At 43.1% G+C, this 20641-nt stretch overlaps 1 protein-coding gene across 4 annotated transcripts in view; it reads left to right on the forward strand.

Annotated features, from left to right (window-relative positions):
- The window catches only part of INPP5D (inositol polyphosphate-5-phosphatase D), a 140235-nt gene that overhangs the window by 23798 nt on the left and 95796 nt on the right, over window positions 1-20641 (forward strand). For all 4 annotated transcript variants that reach the window (XM_072640530.1, XM_072640528.1, XM_072640526.1 and 1 more), the window contains one exon: window positions 2538-2601. In XM_072640530.1, the coding sequence (XP_072496631.1) occupies window positions 2538-2601 (64 nt within the window). The remainder of the gene's footprint in view (window positions 1-2537; window positions 2602-20641) is intronic.

Below are 20641 nucleotides of genomic sequence, written 5' to 3' on the forward strand. Positions count from 1 at the left end.
TACAGCTAAGCTCGGGGATAAAGACCTCATTTCTAGAATATATAGAGAACTGACTCAAATGTATAACCATACAAGTCATTCCCCAACTGATAAATGGTCAAAGGATATGAACAGGCAATTTTCAGAGGATGAAATTAAAGATACCTATAATCATATGAAAAAATGTTCTAAATCACTTTTGATTAGAGAGATGCAAATCAAAACAACTCTGAGGTACCACATCACACCTATCAGATTGGCAAACATGATAGAACAGAAAAATGATAAATGTTGGAGAGCATGTGGGAGAGTTGGAACACTAATTCATTGTTGGTGGAGCTGTGAGCTCATCCAACCATTCTGGAGAGCAATTTGGAACTATGCCCAAAGGGCTACAAAAATGTGCATACCCTTTGACCCAGCAATATCGCTACTAGGACTGTATCCCCAAGAGATTATAAAAATGGGAAAGGGTCCCACATGTACAAAAATATTTATAGTAGCACTCTTTGTAGTTGCCAAAAACTGGAAGTCAAGGGGATGTCCATCAATTGGGGAATGGCTGAATAAATTATGGTATATGAATGGAATGGAGTACTATTGCGCCATAAGAAATAATGAACAATAAGACTTCAGGGAGGCCTGGAAGGACTTATATGATCTGATGCTGAGTGAAAGGAGCAGAACCAGGAGAACTTTGTGCACAGCAACGACCACAGTGTGCGAGAGTTTTTTCTGGTAGACTTGGAATTTCGTAAGAACGCAAGAACTTATTAAAAAAAAAACTCCCAATGGTGGTTTTCTAAGGCAAAACACCTTCCGCACTCAGAGAAAGAAATATAGAAGTCATTTGCAGAATGTAGCAGATCATGTTTGTGTGTGTGTGTGTGTTTTTGTGTATCATGTTTTGATTTGCTATATGATTTCTTCCATTTATTTTAGTTCAACTACATAGCATGACTATAGTGAAAATGTACTCAATAGGAAAGTATATGTGGAACCTATACAGAATTGTATGCTGTTGTGGGGAGGGAGGGGGGTAGTGGGGGGTAGGTGTAGGGGGGATAAAATCTTAATTTTATGGCAGTGATTGTAAAACATTAAAAAATAATAATAATAAAATTAAATTTAAAAAAAGAACTGTACCATAGGTAGAAGCTATCATCAGATCATTATGATATTTCATATATCACATGGGTGGTACAGTAGAGGAAGAGCTTAGTAAGGGGTGTGTGGGCACTTGCAGATGTACCCACATCACAGAGAATCCTGACTTTGTCCAGGGCTATCAAAAAAATATAACACAGACTCTCAGTCATCACTAGTTTTTATTAATCACTTATTATGTTCTAACTGTGTTCTGGGCAGTTGGGTGATGCAATGGATAGAATGCCAGACCTGGAGTTAGGATGACCTAAGTTCAAATCCAGCCTCAGACACTTCCTAGCTGTGTGACCCTGGACCAGTCACTTCACCTTATTTGCCTCAGTTTCCTCATCTGTAAAATGATCTGAAGAAGGAAATGGCAAAGTATTTCAGTGTCTTTGCCAAGAAAATCCAAATAGGGTCATGGAGAGTTGGACATGACCCAACAACATATTATGTTCCAAGCACTATGCTAGGCGCTGGGGAGATAATGACAGTAGTGAAACATTTCTGCCCTGAAGGAATACACCTTCCATTTAGGGAGATGACACATATGTATGTGCGTGTATGTATTTACACCCACACCCACATATCTCTATATATACATATCTATACAAAGTATATTAATATATAATATAAAAATAAAATTATGATATATAATAACAATAAAATGATCATATAAATATATGCAAACTTAGTTTTATAGGAGGGTTCATGCATGGCAGGCCACTAGCAACTTGAGGCATCAGGAAAGCTTTCATGAAGGAGGAGATGCTGAAGCTTAGTTTGGAAGGAAACCACCTCCAAGAGGCTGAGGGGAGGAAGGCAAGGGCATCCTTGGCATGGAGGATGGCCAATGTCAAGGCAAGGAGATGGAGGAGGGGCAATAGGAAGACTGGTTTGATTAGAACATAGAGTGTGGGTGACAAGGAGGAAAGTATAGTAAGGCTGGAAAGGTAGGTTGGGGTTGGATTGTGAAGGTTTTAATGTGAAGGTGCTCCTAGTTAGTTCGTTTTGAGGAGGAGAGTGATGTCATCACACCTACACTTTTGGCAAAATCACTTTGACAGTTGTACAGAGGTTGAATTAGAGGTGACCTGGACAGATGACTCTTTGGGTTCCTTTCTCCACAATTCAGGCTCCTTTTCCAGGGTTCCTATTTGTCCAGCACTTAGCATAGTGCCTGACATGAAGCAAATGCTATAGAAGGGCTTATTTCTCTCTCTTTCCCTCCCTTCCTCCCAAATTTCCAAGTGAATGTGCTTAGAAACATCCCATCAAAATTCCCATCTCAGCTTGGTCCCTGTCGTACGAGATACAATAATAATCTTTAAGTTACAAAAAGACTAACCTTTTCTGTAAGAAATGGATTGCCCCAAACAAGTTCTAATGATGCACCTGATCTGTTGCAGGTTTCGAAATTGTGTCTATACCTACAGGATTCTTACCAATGAAGAAGAGAAATTCACTGTCCAGGTAAGACCATATTCTTGATGTTTCTTCATGATTGGGAGATATATAAGATGAGAGAGAAAAGAAGAGAAAAAACATAAGGAGGAAATGTATCCCCAGGAGCCTTCTTATTCAATGACTGTGAGATGCAATCCGCTCTAGCTGCAGTGTTTTCTTAGAAGGCTTTGGGCCAGATGGCATGGCATCTACTTGGTAGACTTTTAAATACAATTTCTGTAAAAGATGTTGAGAATTTTCTATGGATGATTTTGCTGGAAGTGTGGCTGAGGGAATGTGGAGTGATGGAAGGAGAGGGACAGCCCAGGGTCAAAGGAAATGAAACACCTGGGCTTGTTTCTTTCTCTTCTTGCCCTTACCCAGCTATGATTATGGTGCTGGGCAATCTGGGTCCTTGGAGGGAAAACTTTCATGAAACAATTGTTTTGTAGATGAAGGAAAGGAGTGGAGAGTGAGGGTCTGAAGAAGCAAAGAAAACATTTGTGGAGATGCGAGAGGCAATGAAATGATAACTTGGATTGGGAAGGGTCAGTTCTATAAAGAGATGGTACTGTTGACATATTAAAGGCTAAATGGAAAGTTCTCTATTTAGTTGTTGTTTAGCCATTTTTGGTCATGTCCAATTCTTGGTGACTCTAAATAAATCAATAACATAAGTCCAGAGTAGGAGATGTAGCTGGACAGCAGTTTGTGTTTTATTTAAAGTGCTGGAGGTTTTTGTTGACCACAAGCTCCATATGCAGCAGCCATGTGACATAGTAACCAGGATGGTTACCATGGTAGGCAGAATTAATAGAAGTATAGCATCCAGAAGGAGAGTGGTGGTCATTCTGCTAAACTCTACCCTGTTGTTGTTTAGTTGTTGTTACTGTTGAGTTATTTTCAGTCATGTCCAACTCTTCATGACCCTATTTGGGATTTTCTTGGCAAAGATATTGGAGAAGTTTGCCATTTCCTTCTCCAACTCATTTTACTGATGAGGAAACTGAGACAAACAGGGTTAAGTGACTGGCCAAGGGACACAGCTAGTAAGTGTCTGAGTCTAGATTTGTACTCAGGTCCTCCTGATTCAAGACCTGGTGCTCTATCCCCTGCAGCACCCTCTAGCAGGTCTGTAATAGAACACATCTGAAGTATGGTGTTCAATCCTGAGTACCATGGTTTAGGAAGGATAACGATGCCCAGGGCTGTAGTGGAACAGCAACTTGGGAGTCAGAAGATCTGAGTTGGAACCAGAGCTTGGCTGCTTGCTCCCTGTGTGATTGGGGGGCAATTCCTCATTATCCAAATGAAGAGGTAGGACTAGCCCATCTCTAAGGTCCTTTCCAGCTCAAAATTCTGTAATCTAGAACATGTACAGTAGAAAGAGGGGACTGAAAGTCATGCTAAATCACTGGATTTAGATCACTGAAGGGAAGGAGAAACAACTGACCTGTCAAAGTTAAGTGTTGGGATGGGGGAGAAACATAGTTGGTGTCTATAATCCCTAAGGGACAGTCAAGCAGAAGAGGCAAGGTGCCCCAAGAGAGAGAATTTTGAGTAAGGGGTCAAAATTTTAGAAAACGACTTTGAGCTCTCTATATAGCTGAACTCTAGAAAGACAAGAGCAGTGTAGAGAATACAGTAGACTCTCTTATCAAATAGTGAGGTCCCCAATCTTGAAAGTTCAAGCAGAAGATATCTAAGCTTTGATGGAGATATAAGGCAGGGGTTTCTTGCACTGGATAGGAAGTAGGAGGGGGTGGTCTTTATATCACTTCCAATTCTCAGATATGAGAGTTCCCTGATTCTTGTCAACCCTTGACTATAACAATTCTCAGGGTGCTCTTATCTCCAAAAAAGGCAAATGAAATGAAAGGATATTGAGTGAATTACTAAAAGGATCCATCGTTAATTTTGTTTCAACAAACTCAAAAGCCATCCAGTAGCTATCACAGAAGTTCTCTCTTCTAGACTTGACTAGAATTGGAGGAGCAGCCAGGACCAGATTCCCGGCTGGGAAGTGTACGAGTTGTTGACTGTGATGATGGATGTGTTCAGGATTTCTTGCAGGTTAACATAAATGAGCCTCTGGCTTCTCCTCCATTAAAACTAAGCTATTCAATTCAATAAAACTTATTAGGCACCTATTATGTGTCACACATTGTGCTAAGCCCTGGGGATACAAAAAGAAGTAAGACAAAGTCCTTGACCTCCAGGAGCCCACAATCTATGATACTTTGGAGTTAGAAGGGTCTTTGGAGGTCATCTAGTTCAAACCCCACCCCCTCAATTTTACAGATAAGGAAACTAAGGACTGGAGAAGCTTCCTATCACTAGAAAAGTAGTGGGACCTAGTGGATAAAGTGCTCACCTTTTCCTTATGTCAAAGGCTTCTACCTTCAGAGGGTTCCACTCCTGACATTGTCTCAAGAAAGAGCATTAAGACTGATGAGAAGCTGAAGACTGGATCCCCACCCAGGCTTCCTTGCCCCAATGTACCACTGTTTTTGCTCAGTCAATTGGCAAGTACAAATTAGGTGCCTCATGTATGCAAAGTACTGTGTACTGTATAATGAAATGGTAACAGATTCATCACTCTAGTGTTGGAAGAGACTGCAAAGATCACCTAGTTTTCTTTTAGAGATGAGGAGATTGAGACCACACCAAGGGGAAGTGAGATATCCAAGGTCACACAAGCAGGAGAAATGCCTTTACTGATGTGTCCATTCTCTTCTTCTGTAACTGCTTGAAGAAATCAGGAGGGTTGTGAGAGTCCTGGGCTTTGCAGAGCAGTATTTCTCAAGGAAGCTTCTTTCTATTTGAAGCCTGCCATTGACCCTTCTTCACTCAGCCAAGTGGGAGACTATCCTTCCCTGATTCTTCCTAGACCCACTATTCTTTGTGGCTTAGATAGTCTGGTTCTGTGATCAAGATCATAGGATCATTGAGCTGGAAGAGACCCTAGAGTTTACCCAGTCCAACTGCCTCGATTACAGATGAAGAAACTGAGGCCAAGGGAACTAGTGATGGAGCCAGGACCTGGGACCAAATCCTGTAAGATGAAGTTGAATGGGGGTAGATTCAAAGCCTTAGACTCAAGTTTAAAAACTCACTTGTAGGATTTAGAGCCTGGTAATCTAGGTTTGATATTCCAGCTTGCTATTTGCTAATTTTGTGACTTTGGACCTCAGTTTCCTAATCTGTAAAATGAAGGGGTTAGATGAAAGGAGTTTTAAGGTCTCTTCAGCTTTAAAACTATAATTGTGGCTTCTCTTTCTCCTCTGACTCCCTCACTGTGAGGGACAGGATTCCCCAAGGTCTTCTCTTCTCTCTGCCCTGGCAAGCTCACCCATTCTCATGACTTTAACGATGATCTCTCCTTTGTTGACCCTCAAGTCCACATCTCTAGCCCCAGCCTCTTTTGAAAATGCATCTTCTGCATCTCTAATGGCCCACTGGAGCTCTCCGTGTAAACATCTAGTCACCTCAGACTCATCAAGTGTACAATAACAACTCTATCTTTCTGTCCAAAGAAAGCTTCCTCTTAGCTTCTTCATTTCTATTCATGACACCATGGTTCTCTCAGTCCCTCAGATTAAAAACCTTGGTGCTATCTTTGCTTTCTTCCTCTCCCTGACAAGCTTCTACTCAACCAATTAACATGTGCTGATTAGCCTCCCTTTTCATGGCTTCTCATATCCCAGCTTCCCCTTCTCTTCTCCCTGACAGGTCCTCTTCAGTTACCATCTCCCACCTGGACCCACTTCTGTAAGTCTCCTCTCTTCCTGAGTCTTTTCCTATCTTCTCTCCACTGAGAGGTGGTAGATTATAGTTATGAGATACATGGTCAGAAATGGTCAGAGTGCTAGTCTGTTTGCAGAGGATTCTTGGCTAACCATTTCAGAGTTTGAAAGGATCTTAGGGGTCATGTCCAAAGAATAATAACTGAGCATCGATTTCCTATACCACCATCACATCTGAGAATGTATATGATATTCTATGCTAGTAGGTGCTCAGAGGGAGAATAGCACTGTGCCCAGGAGCTTGGAACCCAAAGACAGAGGTGAAGCCGATAATCAATCAACAAGCATTTATTAGACATCTATCTACTGCATGCCAACCCCTGTCCTAGGTGCTGGAGACCCAAAGACAAAGATGAAATCAATTACAAATATGTTAATTAAGTGCTTGCTCTGTGGCAGCACCAAGTGAAATGGTCTCTGCCCTCAGGGAGCTACCATTGTGTTGGAAACTGCACATACTCATACAATTATATTTAGAATATGTACAAAATGAATGAGATGTGCTTTGGGGAGAGGAGTCCCTAAAAGCTGGAGGCATGAGGAGTCTGACTTCATTCTACAACTATTGCAGTGTCTTCCTAACTGTTGCCTTTTCCTCCATTTCCTCTCTTCAGTCTCTAGTATATGTGCTACTGACAAATCTTCCTAAAACACTGCTTGAAACGTGTCTCACCATTCCCACACAGCCTCTGATAGCTTCCCATTGCCTCCAAGATCAAGTCACAATCTGGCCCTGTCTGCCTCTCCAATTTGATCTCCCCCTGCTCTCCTACACAAATGCCAAAGGATGTCCACCTACCCTTTGCTCCCTGTATTACCATCAATAAACCTTTGCCCATGCAGAGGGTCCTCAGAAGTCAACTAGTCCAATTCCCTCAATTTATAATTTAATTTTTTTTTACCAGCAGTTGTTTTTTATTGGATCCCTTCAAACTGTCCTTCCCAGAAGGAATAGGAAGGAAGCAATGGCAAACTTAGTCCACTGGCAACATGTGTCAAGAGGCAGCAAAGAGGAGATTTTGCCTTTTTGGAGGGGGGAGAGTGGGAGGCAGTATTTCCTGGTGCCTTGTAGAACCACCAGTCCAGAAAAGGCTCCCAGAGGCATCAAAACAGAGGCTGTCACAGGCTCAAAGCATAACTTATTCAAATTAATTAACAGGATGAAGAACAAAGAAAGGGGGGGGGGCTACTTAACCAAAAATACTCTTCCAGACATATGAAAATGAATTCTTTTTATTGCAGTATCTGAAACCTACCTGTGTTTTTGCCCAACAAAGCAAAGTCACATGAACTAACACTAACACAAGCGATAGGAAGTTTCATGCATTGCTTTGGAGAAACAGCCCCCAAGAGTCCACAACTTCATGATACTAAAGTTGAATTAGAGCATTCTATGGGTGAGGAAATTGAAATGGTTGAATAAGATGGTTTCCAGTGAGTTTCTAGTGAGTCTTCCAGTTCTTCACCTTGTTAAAATGACTTGCCCAAGGTCATAAAGGTAGTAAATTAGTAGCAGAGATAGGACTGGAACCCAGATCATGTACAAAAGTCACCTTTGGTACTTATGCCCACCATGTCTCTGTTACCCTTTGGGTCACTGGCAGTTTGGATTTTTCAATGATTTGAAGCTGGGCTGCTTCATGGTGATCTTAGGATTATAGTATCATAGTTTTAGAGCTTAAAAGGCCATCTAATATGATCCCCTCATTTTACAAAAGGGGAAACTGAGACCCAGAGAGGTTTAGTGACTTGATAAGTATTAGTAATATGGAAACTCTGGGAAGAGAGCCATATTTTGGGGGGGGAAACACTTTTCCTCCTTTCAGTGTTCTTGTTAACATAAAACTGTCTCCATGTCCCAATTATTATGAGGTTGGGAATGATATTTTTATATTTAATTACATATTGCTGAATTGCTCTTCCCCATCCCCCTACTCTACCTTGCTCCTTTTCTCTTTGAAGCATGTTCTGGGTAAGATGACAATGACAGCCAGTGTGCTCTTGCCCCCAGAGCAGCTCCTCAGCTGCCATCAGAGCTATCTATCCGCAGGAAACCCGAGGCAGGAGCGCCAGTGAGTTTGTAGTCCCTGTGCCCCTGGAGTGAGGACACCTCAGTTCCCATCCCAGCTCTACTGTATGATCTTGGCCAAGGCCCCTCTCCTGGAGCAACTGTTCCAGCTCTCCATTGTGATCTGATATCATCTTTCTGGCTCTCAGTCTCCTCATCTGTGAAATGAGACTTGGAGTTAGACCTGGGGACATCGAAGGTCTCTTCTAGGCCTGGGTCTGTTGGATCCTGTGGTTCAATAACCTGGGTTAAAAATTCCCAGTCCTTTGGTCCTTCACCACTTGTGTGACCTTAGGCAAGTCATGTGATACCCTTGAGCCTGTTTCCTCATCTGTCAAATGAGGCATTTGCATTTGATGACCTCTGTTATCCCTTTCAGTTTTGGGCCTACACAGCATCCAATAATCAAGAGACATTAAGCACTTACTATGTGCTGCACCAACAATGGGGAACTATGGCCTTTTGACTGAGTCCAAGTTTTACAGGACAAATCCTTTTATGAAGAGGATTTGTTCTGTGAATCTTGAATTTACTCAAAGGGTCGCACTTGAGGACCTAGAGGGCTACCTGTGGCCTTGAGGCTGCAGGTTTCCCACCCCTGTGCTAGGCACTGTGCTACACATATAGTCAATAAGCATTTATTAAGCACCCACCGTATGCCAAGCACTCTGCTAAACTTTGAGAAAACAAAGAAAAAAGGTAAAAAGAGTTCCTACCTTTAAAGAACTTAGATGGGGGAGACATGTACATAAAGAAGTATATATAGGATACATATAGGATACCTAAATAATAAAGTCATCCTTGGAAATCATGCATTATTCTCTGAAGTCTCCATACTTTATTGCAGACAGTGGGCAGTGTGGCACAGGAGAAGAGCACTAGATTTGACTCAGGGGACATTTCTTCTGACCTTGGGCAAGTTGCTTCACTTCCCTTAGCCTCAGTTTCCTTCTCTGTAAAATGAGGGCATTGGACTCAATGAGCTCCATGCTCTAAATCTACGGCCCTTTTCTACTTTTCCTCCATTGCCACCCTGCTGCCATCCCTCATTGAGATGGAAAGGGCATCTGGCAGGGAGACCAGTAGCTTGCTAGCCCTGCCAAGATTGGAGGATTTTGAGGCAGGCAGTGACCTGAGTCATCTGAGGACCAGTCCAAGCCCAGAGATGCTCATGAGGTGACCACAGAGAGATGGTTGGGCCAGCTGAGAGACTCAGGATGATGGTCCTTTAAAGCTGAAAGGATTGTGGAGGCACCAGGGTGTCATCAGTGAAGTTGCCACTGGGTCTGAGGTTAGTTTGAATCCTGATTTTGCAATTTGCCATCTGTGTGACTGTGGACCAATCACTTCCCCTCCCTGAGCTTCAGTTTCCTCCTTTGTAAAATGGAGGAGTTGGACTAGATGGCCACTGGGGTCCACTCTAACTCTAGAGTAATGATGTCATCATCCAAATGAATGGTATAAAAATAGAATGTATATGCCATAAGAATTGGCATGCATGGTTCAACGGGAAAAACACCTGAGTTCAGGTTTGAACTCTGCCATTTAGTAGCTAGCTGTGTGCCACTGAGCAAGCCTCCTCATCCTCCCATCTTCCTCTCTATACTCCATGTTCTCCTCTACAAAAAGAGGGGATTGGGCTGGATGAGTGCCAAGGCCCCTCCCAGCTATCTGTGAATCAACAAGGATGTAATTCCCTTTCCCAAAGTGCCCTCCTTGGTTGTCTCCACAGAGACCACCTTGAAGAGATTATGGGATTGAGTTTCCCTCTCCTCCCTGGGGTCTGCAACCTCTGAAACTGTAGAACACATGAGTTTCTCTGCCATGCCTTTGACTTTTAGTTCCTGAGTCAATCAGGAATCACTCATTAATCAGGTGCCTTCCCTGTGCCAAGCAGTGTGCTAAGCACTAGGATACAAAGACAAAAAGGAAAGAATCCCTGTCCTCAGGAAGCTTATATTCTACTGGAGCAAAACAGCATGCACCCAGAGGAGTAGATAGAAAATATGTCCCAAACCGTCCATCATTTATTAAACATATGTTCTATGCAGATGACCTAATGTGGCCTCTAGCTACCTGAAGATGGAAATTGTCTTGTCTTTATGTCTCTAGCACCAAGTACAGTACTGACACAGTAGATGCTTAATAAATGGGTGTTGAGTTACCAAAGAGTCCCAAATATTATATGTACCTGGGGGGCAGACCTGTGGTTTCAACAGGTGTGGGGCACCACCACCCCAGAGCAATTCAGCTGTTTTAGGGTCTTAGATACATGCCTGGGGTCCCATGAAGGGGGTTAAGCAAATTGCCCAGGGCCAAATAGCTAGTAGGTGTCAGAGGTGGAGTCCACTGGCATAACTGAGCAACCATCAGAAGTGGATTTCCTTTATTTAGTTTCCTTTGCTTCTTCTCTTGTGAAATATGGGTTAATGATGGATGATGAGGGAAGGTCATGATGCTGCTTACCTACTAGTACATGGTGCTTATCTTGTAGTAGATGTAGAAATCATTCTCTGTATAATAAGCATCAGCAAGGACTGGGAAATTGTGAAGAATGTTCTACAGAGGAATTCTTCTCCCCAGAACTCTCTGAATCCTACAAAGAGTATAGACTAAGAGTCCAACAGGGCCTTAGAAGCCATCTGGCCCAACGATCTTATTTTATAGAGGAAGAAAATGAGGTCCAGAAAGGGAAAGTAACTTGCCCTGGATCCTAAAGACTCCCTACCTGCCCCTCTTCCTTTCTGCTTTTTCTTGCCTGGATGTAGAGGGTAAGTCTTGCCCTATGAAGAAGACAGTGGAACTACTAATGTGGTTGAAATACAAATGAAGTTATTACAGGCACCAAAAATAAAACAAAATAAAAAACACCCCAAATCATTCAGTCATAGGAAGAGATACAGATTGTCTGCTAGTATAGCAAAGAGAAGATTTTCTGTTAACTATATAATGAATGAATGATTGTGCTAGAGCAGAGGACCCAGTGTGATCCTTTCCAGCTAACTTGGACAGCTCTGGAGTTTGGCCTGCCCTTTCCAGACTCCCATGCTGACCACCATGCCTACCATCAACTTGCTCCTCTTCCTCAGAATCCTCACTTTCCTTCCAGGCTCAATCCCAGGACCACCTTCTCTGGGAATCCCCCTTAGTCTCTCCCCTTCCACCCACTTTCTTTGGCAGCATGTCCTCCTTCCTCAGATTTTCCTAGAATCCTAGAAGCCCCCCCTTGGTCCTGACACTCTAGACCTTGTGTTATACTTACCTGAGCATGTTTTGTTTCCCCCTCAGAGAAGACAAGCTCTTTGAGGGCAGGGGCCCTGCCTTTGTCTCCCTGGTGCCTAGCACAGCCCCTGACACACAGGAAGCACTTCAGAAATGCTTGCCTAAATAAATTATGTTAGAATGGTCCCTACATCTGTCCAACTCCTGGTGGAGGGAGGGAGAAACACAATCCCTACAATCCTTGATTCTTCACTTGGAAAGTGTAAATTAAGTCACCTGCTCTAAGAGATTTTGGTGGAGAAGAGCATGGACTGAAAGTGTAAATGATTCATTTGCCTTTAAGAGGACTCAGATTCAGCATGTTATAGTCCTAGAGATCTCCAAGCATTATTAAGATCAAAACTGGAGGAAGGAGGACAGAAACTATGATCAGCAAAAGCAGAGTCTTTTCTCTGAGAAGACAGAAAAGAAATTTTCAATAACTAACCCAAGACCTTGGTTTCAAACTCATCTTGTTCCTGAAACCCACTCAAGAATATATAGATTTAAAAGAGGGATGAGGTGGGAAGGAGGGAAAGAAAGGGAGAGAAGAAAGAGAGAGAGACAGAGAGGGAGAGAGACAGAGAGAGAGAGAGAGAGAGAGAGAGAGAGAGAGAGAGAGAGAGAGAGAGAGCCTGATGGATTTCTGTTTTGTCATCTTCATAAGAATCTCATGCCCCTCCTTTCCAGGGTGGAAGACTATCCCCATTTGTTCTGATCTCTTACCCACCCCTCCTTTTTTTTTTAGAAAGTCTGAAAGAGGAACAAGTCATTTCTCATGTTTTCTCTACAAATCCACAGGAGCCCTGGTCAGTGTAGCCCCAGTGCTGCCCCAGTGGGCAGACAGACGATGAAGTGTTTCCATCTGTAGGAGGGGAGGGCAGGTGGAAGGCTTTGTATGGAGTCTGGGTCTGTCAAGACAGTCCATGGTTCCAGTGGTAAGCCTTTGCTGACTGGGGCTGAGTCACTCTGGGGACTCAGACCCACACTTCCTTCTGGGAGGAAAAAGAAGTTATTTCTAACATTCTCTTGGCTGCATGGAGGCTGGAGTGTGTGAGGAGCAGCCTTTGCAGGTGCTGGCCTCCTTGTGGAAGGCTGACGGGCTCGATTCCAACCTCATGAGACAAAACTCAAAGCAAGTCATGCAGTTTGTATGGATGCGCACATGTATGTGTTTGAAAACAGTCTTTATTCTCACTAGCATGTAACCATGTTACAAGTACTCCAGTGTAGCTGCAGAGAGGCAGGGGACATTCCCAACCATTCTAATCTGGTGCCCAGATATTAAGCCTGTACCACATCCAAGGCACTGTGTTCCATGTGAAGCACTCCTACCCCAAATCAAGCAAACAAATGATCCCTGTTCTCCACAAGTTTACATTCCATTGGAAGGATTCAACCTGCAAATGCATAAACAAATACCTGAAACCTGATCATTTGAAGAGGGAGAGAACTGTTTGAGGAGTTAGGAACCCTTCCTTGTGTAAGTGACATCTGGGACAATCTTTGGGATGAGCTGGGGATTCTGACAGACAGAGGAGAGGAGGAAATCCATTTCAGGCATGGAAGGTGGGGGGTGGGGGCAGCCTGGGCAAAGACACTGAGGTGGGAGATAGAGTGCCAAGCTTAGGAAATGAGTCAGCGACTTTGGCTGAACACAGGCTGGGTAGAGAGAACAATATGGAACAAACCTGGAGTCTGACTATGAGCATCCTTAAAGGTCAGAGAAGTTTGATTTATACATACATACGTGTGTGTGTGTGTGTGTGTGTGTGTGTGTGTGTAAATAAATACTGAGAGAGACAGAGACAGAGAGCAAGTTTGCTTATATAATTAGCTGGAGCTCCTCCCTAGGATCGTGGGACTGTGTTTGAGAGCTAAAGATGCTCCTTGGGATCATTTGGTCCAACCTCTGAATTGTGACCAAGGGCCCAAAGTGGGTAAGAAGTAATACCTTAATGAGACAATGGCAGGGGTCACTCTAGAATGAGGTCTTGCTTTGATGGGACTGTCTACCATGAAGGTAGGTTGTACTGAAGGAATGAACCTAAGTCCAAGTAATTGATGAACAGCCCCTGATAAGCTTGCTGTGTGACTCTGGACAAGTCACTCCTCCCACTTCTCTCAACCTTAGTTTCCTTTCCTGTATGATGAAGGGATTGGGTTGGTGATCTCTAAAGCCTCCTTCTTGCTCCACATTTATATGGAGCCTGTGAGGCAAGGCTTAGTCTTCCTTTCCCTCCTGCTGAGACCAGGCAGGGGGCTGCTAGAGGGTCCAGCAAGCTTCTGAAGATGCCCAATGACTTCTGTAAGGATGCAGGTACCTGCCTCAGCTTAACGAAGATAATGATAACGATGATAATGGGAACTCATATTTATAGAAGGCATTTAGGTTTATAAACATGAACTCATCTGAGTCACAAAATAGTCCTATATTACAGGTACAAATATTTTACAGATGAAAAAACTGAGACCAAAAAGAGTGAAGTGACTTGTCCATGAACTCTTAGCTAGCAAAGGTCAAAAGTGGAATTCAAACTCAGTTAAAAGAACAGTTTCTCTTTCTAAGGTGCTGCTTTTTTGGGTTCTAAATATATCTCAATAGCATAGAAACTCCGCCCCCCATTCATACAGAAATTGACAGAAATCCTCTGAAACTTATAAGATTACAGACAAACGGTTTGGGAAGAGACCTTAGAGGCAATATCCTCTAATTCCTTCCTTTTATGATGAAAACACTGAAACCCAAGAGGATAAATGATTGATTTGAGGTCATACAAGGAGACAATTTGGATCCTGGTTCTCTGACTCCAGAGCCAGGTTTCTTCCTTCTTCCCACACTGACTCCTCTCGGAGGGTAATCATAGAGAGTTACCTGGGACAGCAAGAATTTGAGTACTTGCCTAGGATCACATAGTTGGTATGTGTCAGACTTGAGCCTAGGTCCTTGTGATTGCAAGGCTAGCCCTCTCCCCATTCTGCCTCTCTAAGGCTTTAAGCTCTACAAGATTTTTCTTCAAACTGCTCTGTGAAACAGCTTCCCTGTGTTATTCTTTTGGGAATGAAAGGATATTTCAGAAAAATACATTCTGCCCCTCCCCTAATCCCCAGGCAACAAGCAATGAAAGAATATTTGTTGGAGCTAAAAACCATACACAGGAAACTACTTTTGCTGTCTGAAGCCTAGCGTGAGGTTACAGGATAATGATAAAAGTGTCCATTTATAGAACCCAATGTATTTGACAAACACAACCTCTTGTGATCCTTACATTGATCCTGTGAGGAGCACTGAAAGTATTGTTATCCCCATAGAATAGATGAGGAGACAGAGGTTCAGAGAGGTGAAGTGAGTTAGCTAGTAAGTAACAGAAGTGAGATTGGAATTCAACTCTCCTGACCCCCAAGTCTAGTCTTCTGTGGACTTGCTCAAAAACTAATGAGGTTGAATATGACTGATTCCCAAATGATCAGTGTGTCCCTGCTTGTATTCTGCAAGAACCCTCAGACACCCCACCCCCATCTTTCAGTTTCTCAAAGGTACATAATTATCTTACCCAATGCTGCTGTCTATTCCTAACTATTTGCACTTAGCATGAGGTTTGACGCATAGTAAGCACTTCATATTTATGATCATTCCCTGTCCTTTCTGTAGAGGAAAGAGCACTTGGTGAAATTAGTGAAAACTTGAATTTGAATTCCCCCACCCTTCTGACATTCACTGGCTAGGTGATTTTAGGCAAGTATCTTAACCTGTTTGAGACTCAGTTTCCTCATCTGTAAAAAGGAGAAATAACACCTACACTAGTCAATTCAGCCTTTATTAAGCACCTACTATGTGCCAGGTGTTGTACCAGACAATGGGGATACAAAACCAAAATGAAACAGACCCAGCTCCCAAGATGCTTATGATCTACTTGGGAGATGCATGGACTGGGTCACACTATAAAGAATACTAGATTTGGAGCCTGGGGTTCTGGGTCCAAATCCTTGCTCTGCCACTTACTATCTGTATAACTACGACAAAGCATTCTACCTCTCTGGGCCTCAGTTTCCTCCTTTGTAAAGTCAGTGGGTTAGACTAAATGACCTCTAAGGTCCTTTAAACTTCCTTAAGATCCTGTAACCGAGTTCAAATAAATACAAAGTAGTTCAGTCTTCCCCCTAGATCTGGGATTTGATTCGTATAGAAATTGCTCCTTAAGAAAACTTCCTCTCCCCTTTCACATAAGCAGTTTCTCTGTTATTGATTATCATTTTAGATGTCTTAGACTGGGAGAGGCTCCTCCTGCCCAGGCCTAGGGACAAGTCAGTGTGTGACAGGGACAGAACTCGACACTAACTCTTCCTGAGTCCGAAGTAGGTTCTCTAGCCACTTTCTCCTGTTGCCTTATAGATAAAGAATATTAAGCAGCAAAAACATCATTTCAGGGAAGAGGCAAGGAAAGGCCAGCAGCTTGGGGGTGGGGATCAGGAATAAAATGCAGAGGAATTTGCTGGGAGAGGGAGAACAGTGACAATTGAGAAAGCCAGAGGCCATATATAAAGGTCGTTGCTGAGATGGGAATCTGAAATAAACACGAGATACAATTTAAGTAAACATCAAGTAGATTCAAAATGCAGTGAAGGCAAATATCTATTACAAAGTAAACGCAAGTATATAAGTAACACAAGGTGTATGTTAAATATATATGAGGCATATACAGAGTAAACAAAACGTGTAAGATGTAGATGCGGCAGTTACCAAGTATAAGCCAAGGAAATCCAAGGTGAGCACACAGTAATTTCCCAGGATCAGCTGAGCCCTTTCTAACCCTTAGAGCCCTAGGGGAATGAATGGTGTTGGCAAAAGCACAGGGTCCACCTTAGATCAGCTTCCCCAAATTTCAGTTCCTCAAAAGTAGATGATGTTCTCCCCAACACAGCTACTCTCCCCTCCCCCCACCAACATTTACTTATCTATAACCTCCTTCCTGTTGCTGGGAGATGGGCACTTCGCATTGGTCCCCATCTTTCTAAGGAGGACATCTTGTTCTTGGCCTCTCCTGATGTCTGCTGGGTTTGGAGGAGGCTCAGATCTTCCCCACACGCTGGAGTGTCCACCATAGCTTCCTGTTTCATTCTGGGTCTTTGCCATCTTGAAGTGAAAAAAGACTTGTTCCTCACAGAAATGTGACTGTTTAAACATCTCATTAACCCTCATGTAGTCTGAGCAGCTGCTTAACTGGCAGTATAATCTGGTGGGCAGAACACCGGCCCTGGAGACAGGAAAGACCCAGGCTTGGATTCTGCCCCGGATGCTTAGTGATTATGACTACCTCACTCCCTGCTTAAGAAGCATCTCTTGTTCCCTATTGTCATTAGGATAAAATACCAACTTCTCTGCTTAGTATTCGAAGCTTCTCAGAGTCTGGCTTCAACCTGTCTTTCCCTCGTGATTTCACATGATTCCCCCTTACATCCTGTACATTCAGGCCTAGGGACCAACATGCTATTTCTCAGATGTGACATTTCTTCTCTGTGCTTTGCTAGCCTGCTCCAGTCCAGAAAACTCTCCTTCACAGCCCACTCTTGTGACACATAACTCTCTTCAAGACTCAATCCAGGGGCTATCTCCTCATGCCCCCAGTTAGTACCCTCCCTCCCCGCAAAATGAGTTCATACTTCATTTAGATGGATGGATAGAAAGATACTCAAAATGTGTGTGCGCACATATGTGTATATATGTGAGTACATAATGCACATGCTGCATTTTATTATGCACACACATTATGCAGCTCTAGCTGCAGACATAGAGTAGACACAGAGAAACCTCTTGGGCTGGGAGAAAACACCAACAGCTGGAGGTAGGTGGAGGGGCGTGTCTACAAGGGATGATGTTTAAACTGAGCTTTCAAGGAAGCTGGAGATTTGACCTTGTTCCTGACCAAGACACAGCCAAGCTTAGAACCTTGGTCTGTGCCTTCTAGTTGGGTCCCACTCAAGTGCTGGGCATACATGGTTCATACATGATTGCTTGATTAATTGACCACATTGCTTGGTACTTTATGAGGCAGCTAAATAGAACTCTGGGTCTGAAGTCACCAAGATCTGAGTTCAAATTCAACCTTTGACACTTAATGGTTTTGTGACCCTAGGAAAGTCATTTAACCTCTGTGAGCCTTGGGGTCCTCAACTGTAAAATGGAGATAATAATGGTACCAACCTCCCAGGGTTGTTGTGAGGATAGCACATTTAAGTGCTATGTAAATGCTAGCTGTTATTATTAAATAATATTATTTCACCAGTAATTCTTTTCACCCAGTAATTCCAAACCCAGCAATCTGTAAGCTTTGACCTTTTATTGAGTACTGAGCATCCTGTGCCTAGTGTGAACTGAATTATCAAAAACTACCATTTCTACAGACTTTTAAGAGCTACAAAGTATTTTGCCCACATAATCTTACGTGATGCTCCCAATATTCCTATGAAGGAAGCTCTGATCATCAGCTCCACTTTCAGAGACACAGTTAATGTATCAGAGCTAGGACTCAAACCTGGGTCTCTCCAGCCTCTGAATCCAGCCTTTCAACTTCTCCCCAACAAGTCTGGGGGAGGGGAATGGAGATTTGGAAACTTCACTCAGTTTGGTATATATTCTCCTTCCTCTCACTCTTTTCCTGTGTTTGTATTTCCCTGTCTGTCAGGCTCTGATTATTAGGCGCGGATGGTGCCATTTTTTTTAACCTGCCCAGTACATAGTTAACCCTTGGCAGGAGCTCAGATCCTCAAGTGGATTTATATTGTTACTCTCTGATAACCGCAGAGTGGCAGAAAAACAATGTCTCCTCCAATAGACGAGCAACAAGGACCCTAGAGGTCTTTCAGTGGGAGGTCCTCATTTTACATATGAGGAAACTGAGATCCAGAGATGGTGATCTGCTCAAGGTCACGGAGGCCACTCACCTCATCTAACTCCAGATCCAACAGTGTTTCCTTGTTTCTCCAAGGCAAGTAGTTTAGAAGTGTTCCCTTGCCAAGGAGCTTATAAATTTTCAGTCTAACTGATTTTAAAACCTGCCTAGCTATATGACACTGAATGAATCATGGTCAACAATTTGGGACTCAGTTTCCTGATCTGTCAAATTGAGATAATGCCTACAGTACAACTCTACAGGTTTCTGTAAAGATCAGGATAAACATAATAGTGTTTTATGATATGAAAATCAGCCTCGTTTCTTTACTGAGGTGGAGGACAATGGATGTAGAACACTGCATATCCCTAATGAATGTATTGGTTGGTAATTATGTTAATTATGGGTTCCTCTTGTTGGGCTCCATTTTTTCCCCTTTTTCTTCTTTCTTAGAAAGAATGGCCTGCTGATTGAGGGAGGAAATTAAAATATTGTGAAAATAATAGATCAATGATAATTTTAGAAATAGATTTTAATCATTTTGAAAGCAATGCCAGCCTAGAAGGGTTAGTTGAATGCCAGCTGTTAAACTACACATAAGGGAGTTGGACAGAGGCCTCTTCCAACATTTCTAGAAGCCTCTGGGCACTTGTGGCTGGCTGCCATGAAAATTCTTTGCCAATCTGGAGTGTGAGCCTTGCCCAGAGTGATCCAGAGCAGGCACTGACTTCTGACTGCAGAGTCTGGAGTCTGTGCCCATTCACCTCAGTGTCTTCCCACCATCTCTGAGGGTTCAGCACATGCCCTGGGGGAGCCATGCAGAGAGATGCCAGACAAAAATAGAGAGAACAGACCAGGATGACCTTAATGCTTTGAAGATTCAGCCCAGATGCCTCCGATTAAAGACTGGGGTAAGCCAGCCCAGCCCAGCCAATCACTTTCACACCTTGCATGGTACACATCTCCATCACTCCCATCCCTTTGCTCTGCAGCATTCCAAGTACCAACAGGTCAGAAGATTATAAGGAAGGACTGAGCTGCCACTGGTCTGTCCTAATGCTTAACTTTCTTAAGTAGAAAACTGGCCCTCTTCTCACAAAGCTGCAGGACCTGGTTTTTGTTGGCTTGGTTTCCAGGCTTGAGATTTCTTGTAGGTATAGGGAGCTTCCTGTGTGCAAATGCTCTCCACAGATGCATATCTGACTCCTCCCTAACTTCTAAGATCTTGGGAACTTAGAACTTGAGTTGGAAGGAATTAGAGGTCATCCAACCCAGAGGTTCTTAACCAGGATTCCTATGACCTTGTTTTTTTTTTTTTTAAAAAAAGTATTTGAATAACAGTATTCTAATAGGGTTGGTTTCCTTAGCAATCATATGTATTTTATTTTATGCATTTCCATTCTGTTGAAGAACTAGACATATTATCAGTATCCTTCTAGATTCAGGCCCCAATTGTGCCCGTTTAATTATAGCTCTGTTCACTTTGTCTCATCTTTGTAGACCCAGACCTGGCCTCACACTTGTACATCTCTTGGTCCTTTTAATGAATTTTTTATGAATTTTTTTATGAATTTCTGAATTTTTCCCTGCTTTCCACTTTGGGTAGTTATATTTTCTTGACTCATCTGTCCAGTGAGTTGCTGGTTTTCACTTGCTACGCTGGTACTCCTGGCCTTCTTTTGTGCTCCCCTAGCACAGGGAGACAGTGGGGCAGACTCTACACAACCATAGTGAGGGTCATTATACTGGACCCTGGGGTTGGCAGTATTATGACATTTGATTCTAGGAAGGACAGTGGAGATAACAGGAGGGTGAGGGAAGGAAGGAGAGAGGGAGGGGGAGGGGGAAGGAAGAGAAATGGAGAGGTGTTCAGACACCTGGAGAGAGAGTTACTAGACCTCTTCCCCCTCCCCCCCTCCAAAGACTCTGCATTTACAATATGTACGTTGTATGTGTGGGTGTGGGTGTGCGGTGTGCAGTATGCGGTGTGAGCGCGTGTGTGTGCATGTGTGTGTGTGTGTGTGTGTGTGTGTGTGTGTGTG

The sequence above is a fragment of the Notamacropus eugenii genome, chromosome 2, assembly GCF_028372415.1.
Source record: "Notamacropus eugenii isolate mMacEug1 chromosome 2, mMacEug1.pri_v2, whole genome shotgun sequence".
NCBI classification, from domain to species: Eukaryota; Metazoa; Chordata; class Mammalia; order Diprotodontia; family Macropodidae; genus Notamacropus; species Notamacropus eugenii.